General features: G+C 37.6%; 1 protein-coding gene across 1 annotated transcript; it reads right to left on the bottom strand.

Moving 5' to 3' along the window:
* Window positions 1-2403: 2403 nt before the first annotated feature.
* LOC122559913 (class E basic helix-loop-helix protein 23-like) lies at window positions 2404-6148 on the bottom strand. The gene has a single exon (XM_043710019.2). It carries the CDS (start codon window positions 5584-5586, stop codon window positions 4837-4839), a length of 750 nt encoding a protein of 249 aa, XP_043565954.2. The 5' UTR covers window positions 5587-6148; the 3' UTR covers window positions 2404-4836.
* Between the last annotated feature and the right edge of the window lie 766 nt (window positions 6149-6914).

The following is a 6914-nucleotide window of genomic DNA, read 5'->3' as shown; positions in this document are numbered from 1 at the left end:
AATAACAGCTGGCATTTCCCAAGAACTTCAGCTAAAGCAAGTTATGATTCTCTTGATCTTCTACACCAAATCCACAAAATACTGTTAGAAAATAGTTGGACTACTTAATGAAATATTCAAGGTTAACCCAAATTACATTTGCTTTCTCTAAATCCACTATCAAATAGTTCTTTCACTTCTCTTATAATTTATTCATATATGAAACAACAATTACTGGAGTTTATGCAGACAGCACTATGCCATTTTTAACACCAGAAACTTCTGATGTAGCCCACATTGGTGAGATTAGTTGTCCCTGTCATCAATTATGTTTCCCATCAACCTTAGAGGTAGTAAACAGTCTGCAAGGAAGCCAAGATGGAGGCATAAACTGGAAAGGTCCATTCAGCACAAGATGTCATCTTGACTGAGAAATTGAAGCTTGCGCTAGGTATAGACATCTGAAGAATCATTAAATAGATTATTTGCACTTAACCTGCCTGCTAGCTCTCATTAAAGAGGCTGCATTACATTTTGATGTCTTGCACTTTAATTAGTATCTTTCTTTAGCTGCAATTAACTGAGAGTAAAGTAATTGTTGCAGAAGATTTTGAACGTTAGTTCTAAGTATATCATCGCTTATTGTTCATTAGGTTTGAAGGTTTGAAGAGGATTTTTGAAACATACCACTTTCTGCGACCCTTTTCTAACATTTCACTGATTCATTGCAACATTCCTTCCAAAAGTGATCTGAGGATTGAATCACAAAATACTAAGTGCTATACCACTTCACCTCCTTCTTGGAGTCACCAGGAGAAAGGATGTGATAATCCTCCAAATTTTTACTGGGGTTCTCTGACTTTACACTTTGGTCAGCACAAATCATGGTTATCAGCAGTAACATCCAAATTAAAACAGGTCTTTTAAACAGCTATGTCATATATATCTGTTTGCAGCCTTCCAACCAAATAATCCTCCCAGAGACCTACATACATTAAGATTAGGTAGCATCAGTTTAGCTTCTAGTGGGTAGAGAGTCACACTACAAACCAATGCCTCCCGTACCCCCGACAAATTCAACACAAGTTTGACAATATCAGACAGTGAGGCTGTAAAATAGCTGGAACAGAAAATGGAAAAATATAATGCAAGTACAGTGGTAAGTTATCTTTTAAGGTTGGGCTGAATTTCATCCTGAGCCATTCACAGAACAATCTTTGTGCATCTCCATCAGACGAGAGAGAACTTGATGCTAACACTGATAGTTCAAAATAACCTTGTTAAGCACAATTTTAAAAATGACCAAATTAGATATAATCGTAAAAATTAATTCAAGCCAGGCTTCTTACAATAAATTCAGCAGTAGGTTTCATTTTATCAGAAGCTACTTAGATTGGTTAACACCTGCTAAATGCATTATTGGTTAATGATTTTAAGTCGACTTATTTTGTTATCTTTATATATTGATGCAAAGTAGTTTACAATGCACATCAGCAAGTGAGTATATACTGTAGCTGATCATAGGAGGGGTTGTGAGCAAGTCTTATTCAGCATTCTTGCTCCTGGCTCCACAAATAAAAAGAAACAGCATTTACCTTTTCTGATCACCACTGTACCACTAAGTTTTACTGAGTAGAACATCTATGGTACATACTCCACTAAGTATGCATCAGATTTATATGAGGGACCTACATGTGTAGAGTATAGAACATGATTCTCATTGATGAATAGGGCTGTTCTCTGATTCAGGTAGATGCTCCAACAACAAAGTTCAAAGCACAAAGCAAATTAGGAGTGGAATGAGAATGAGGTAATGTCCATCAACATTATATTAGTTCCTCTATTGTAGCACTTCTGCTGGGTGGCCAGTGTAAAAGTCTCTTCCACTGTTATTTATTGGTGTAAATTAGTTTGCCTTTTATTAAAAGGACACATATTGAAATTGTATCTGTTTCTGGAAGCTCAGCATTGTTATTAGTACTTATTTACATGATTGATTTTTAGGCACACAATATTGACTGTGTTTGGTGACTGTGTTATTTAATGGCTGAGCTACGGCTCCAATAGATGTGTTTAATTTTGGAAATTAATGTTTTAAAGTTCTTTAATATGAATCGAATAATTCCATTGCAGTTATTTTTCATTACCACATTTTCAATAAGGTTGTCTTTAGATCTTATTGTCAGCACATTTTAAATTACTACGTGTGGTATTTATATTAAGTGGCATTTTATCCTTTTTTGATTTCAAAACAAGTTATACTTTTCACACATACAATGCTATGCACAAACTTGCTTAGGGTCACCTTTGAACTAAAATTCCCAATTTTCTGTTCTTTTGAGAAAACCATTTCCCTGCTGGTTTTCCAATATCCTTGCAGATCATATTTCCGAAAATGTGGACACTTCAGCTAGTGTATTAAAGCTTGTAGGTATTCATTTAATGTAAAACTATCACAGTACAAGTGTCAGGAAATGCACTAGAGTTTCAGAATGCATGTGTACATACAGAAACAACATTTTCCAACCTTTGGAGTATTACTTTAGTCCAAATAGCTCAACATAATGAAATCACAAAACTGATGGCCAGCGTTTTCTCCCAGATGCCAATACACTCTATTTAAAAATTAAATGGAGTGCCAGTATGAAGTATTGGGCACATTTTACAAAGTAGTCACAGGAAGAAGCTATATTGCTATATTACAGCAATATTACTAAAGCTTTTTCACTGCTAATGTGAATAACATTAGTATGTTTGAAAGCTGGAACTTGATTAGAGTGAATTCAAAGGTAAACTACATGAGTTCTGGAATGCAGCAACACAAGTGGCATACTCTAGCACTGTCCAGCATGCAATATAAATATCTACAATACTTTGGGACAATTTGCATTTTTTAAAAAAAAGTATGAAACTGATAAAATTTCCTTCCTACAACTAATGTGCAGGAATAAATATCTGTGTCAATTTCATTTTTGTGGCTTAGGTCTTTTGGTATAAAAGGGTAATTTTATTAACATAATGCACTCAGGTTTCTAAACCACTTCAATCTCTACAGGCTGCAACACAGACAACACAAATATAGCCTCCAATGTGGAGGATACTAAGTGCCCATCACGCCTGTCGAATGTACTGAGGGATGGCCCGAGTGTACCTTACGAAGGCCTTTACTTGTGACAAATCATAAGTCTCATCATATAATTAACACTTTACTTTTGCATTATTTTAACCATCACATAAGCGTTTCACAAAAACTGCAATTTACGTTACTGTTAGCCAAATTTGAAATATATACAATGACATACAGAATTAATATTCGTAACAGTACTGTCTAAATACAAAAGGCCGAAGCATTAACTTAATAGAGTTTTTTTTTCCGTTTGGGTTCAGTTTCACTTAATAACAAGTAGAAACATTTGAATAAAGGCCATGTAAGAGGGGCATTAATTATATTTTATATATTGATACAGTTCTTATTCGAATAGCGTTGCCTCATTATATTTTCCCTTTTAAATAAGTCGGCATCGTTAATGTTATTCAATTATAAATACCCCCAAACCGCTTAGTCTGACCATTAAAAAAAAGTCAAAGTACATCAAGTCAAAGGAAAAGCAAATACTTCCAAAACACGAGTGCAGAAAAATCACTTCAATTTGCATGCAAGTTTATGCAACAAATTATCAGTAATTACTTTTGTAATTATGGTGGATTATGCAACACATTCTCAACACATTCTGCTCAATTATGCTTAACTATTTCGTGAAATATTTATTATAAACACATCAATTTAAACACATTGCTTATAAATTGCATACTTAAAATTTCCAATGAATTAAAATGCATTACATATTAAAATTCAGGTCAATCATTATTGAAACTTCAAGTTACATCGCCCGTTTTTCGAGCAAGCCTATTCAGCAGGTTGTATTTTATACAGCAATACATTTGATACCTACCATTGAATTGGCTGTGTTTAATAATAAGGGATAGTGTGGAGAAAGTCGTTACAACAAGTCACAAGAAGTATGATTGATAGAAGGAGATTATTCATCTTAAGCAGGTCAGTCCGGAAAGTAAGGAAACCCCAGCATTAATGTTCGCTGTTAACTTTATTCGGTTAAATACGTATACACGAAAAAAGCAATCGATAATTAAGTAGAACATGTTCACGTGACTTTGGAAATCTACTTCCTTAGACTTTTCAATACATTAGTGAAGAACAGCAGATCAAATACTGTCTCACCTATGCATTTCCTGTTTAGTGCTTGGGTCAGTGACAATTAATTAAATTTAGTATACATTCTCCCTAAAAATCTAACTTCGCACAATCATCACAACGGGACCGTGAATGGATTCCATCCATATCGAATATGAGTAAAATGTTAACTTGCTAAAAGAGCTTTTTTATTTAATTGGAACATAAATATAAATGCCTTGTATTCTCGAATGGAATTCTTCGTAATAATGTGTGGTCAGACTTAATGGGGAACAAGAGCCTTGAATCTTCAGATCTTGGTACGGAGATGTTGCATAGATAACAATTGTTGAACGCGCCGAACGAGTGCAGTCATACATAAGAAAAAAAGACAACTGAAAATAAAACTCCAGAACTTAAGTCTTTTATGAGCCATTTATCCATCTATCTATGCATATCAATTGATCTCTTCTACAAACAAGTTAGGGTCATAATAGGTAGGTTAGCGAAAATTGGCGAGTGGCGTGGAAACGAATACTACTTGGAGGCCAAAGTAGATGAGCAGCAAACTGGCTTGTTTGTACATAGACAAAAAGGAGCAAAACAAAATGTCTCAATTCACAACAGAATGGATGGATAGATGGATGAATGGATTGACATGTTGCTTAAGGCTTATCGTTACAATGTTTGCAAAGACTGGACGGTGTTCCTGTATATACAGCGCACTTGTCCGGACAAGCAGCAATGGAAGTGCCTGTAAATGGGTAAACAGCAGACTGTCCGAAGGAGCTCAGAGTGTTGGTCAATGCAGCTGCAGATGGAATGGGTCCTGTCAGTGCCTGGCCCTGGTTCAAATAAGCTACCAGCCGCCTCATTTCATCCAAAGCTTGAGCCTGCATCAAGATGTAGTTTTTCGCCAGAAGCAATGTGGCGATTTTGGACAGTTTTCTGACTGATGGGCTATGGGCATAAGGAATCACAGATCTAAGACCGTCCAGTGCATCGTTTAAGTCGTGCATCCTTCTCCTCTCCCTTGCATTGATACTCAGTCTCAGCGAACGCGGCTCTTTGTCCTTCTTGCCAATTGAACTTTTTAGTTTACCCTCGTTGTCACTGTTGGGATTCCTTGTGCTCCCGGCAGACCGGCCGTCACTGTCCTCCTCGTCTCCTGTCTGGTCTTCGCTGCTTTCTGTCGTTTTTGGATCCTGACTGATTGAGTATGAAGTACAGCTTTGTCCAGACCAGCTCTCCCGGATTTCAGCACCTCGGCTAGTGCCACTGTAGCTAAATGTAGATTGGCCGTAGCGCTGGGGCACATCAATATATGTGTCATTGACAATGGAATTTAACTCGTCCCTCCCTTTGACAGAGATGTTTGCTGTGCTGTGAAATAGATCTCCTTCCGCAACGTTCATTTTTTTAGAATCAGTCACTTGAATCAAAAAGGATTACCCCTCTTCGCCTTTCTTCAATTTTAAATCGGTGACGTTTTGAAATGAGAAAAAAAAGTGCACTGAGCTGTGTGTGTGTGTGTGTGAGAGAGAGAGAGACAGCTCCTCGACTCCTTCTCCAGTGTGCGCCCGAGCACTGGGAGGGATGTGACTCACTTTCTATCCCACTTTCAGGTTATTGCAGAGAGTCGCCTGTTGGGACATGCCGTCTACCCAATCAGGAGGACGCTTTAATTAATAGGATTAAAACGTTTAGAAGAAAAGGTCGGCAGCTGCCAATACAGTCGGTTGGGTTTAATCTAAACACACACACACACACATATATACAATGTCGGACCTAAACTCGACCGCATTGCATGGAGGTTCCGGCAATCAGCAGTTACCGACCGCACCGAATGCAACAAATTTCACCAACAGTTAACGGTCAGATGACTCATCCAATTGTTGCATTGCGGAAACTTGCAGAGAATCAAACGATTTCGATAATTATAAATAAACATTGGCAGCAAGAAAATATCTACCTCACAGTTTGTAGATATGTCAGGGTCAACTTCTTTCGGAAGTTTTGTTTTGCCTACAGCGCCTGACCAGTCGCATAGCTATTGAGTGTGCGCTGCACAGGAGGAGGCCATTCGGCTGTCCTGCCTGTATGAACCAAACATTCACCAGCCGCTTTTAGAAGCGGGTCAGACACCGTATAAAAATGATATTGGTCAATAATGACCAAATCACCTTGGCTTTAGTTAGTTAACAGACCGAAGAATAGATGCATAAAGATGGCCATCAAGGTCCTGCAGACGTTAACAACATTTTTTTTCTCGTTTGTAAGGGACGTGAACATCATTTTTAGATCGATTAAGCCAAACTTTAACCATTGGAGTTAGCCTCGGACATTTTTAAAAATAAGACTATTTGGTTGAGTTCACATTTTTTTGTTAGCAAAACAAGTCCACTCCCGAGCCAAAGTAACTTCCACCATAGGAAGGTTTTGCAAACAGTCTGGTTTTCAGATTGCACTAACTGATCTGGCTGAAAACTGTCCCTCTTGACGAACGTTACACAAGTCAATGAAATGTAAGAGATGCAACATATCTGACAACAGAACGGCAGACAAATGAGAACCTAATGAAGCTGCCTGCTGCTTGCTCCGACGTGATTATCTTTTCATTTCGATTGCTCCCAGTCAGCATCTAAACTCTCCCTGGATTGAATGAATTTATGTCTTTGTATTTAGCTTTCCAAAGTTTCTTACGTTTTCAGGAGGTTACACGCAACTCGTGAAGATTGTTTTC

Source organism: Chiloscyllium plagiosum, unplaced genomic scaffold (assembly GCF_037043375.1).
Source record: "Chiloscyllium plagiosum isolate Xiang-an unplaced genomic scaffold, Cpla_swu_hap1 HiC_scaffold_15, whole genome shotgun sequence".
Lineage (NCBI taxonomy): Eukaryota > Metazoa > Chordata > Chondrichthyes > Orectolobiformes > Hemiscylliidae > Chiloscyllium > Chiloscyllium plagiosum.
This window is presented reverse-complemented; position numbering and strand designations above follow the sequence as displayed.

Excerpts from the sequence above, each read along its gene's own strand:
- LOC122559913 (XM_043710019.2), bottom strand. The coding sequence starts at position 5,586 with ATGAACGTTGCGGAAGGAGATCTATTTCACAGCACAGCAAACATCTCT.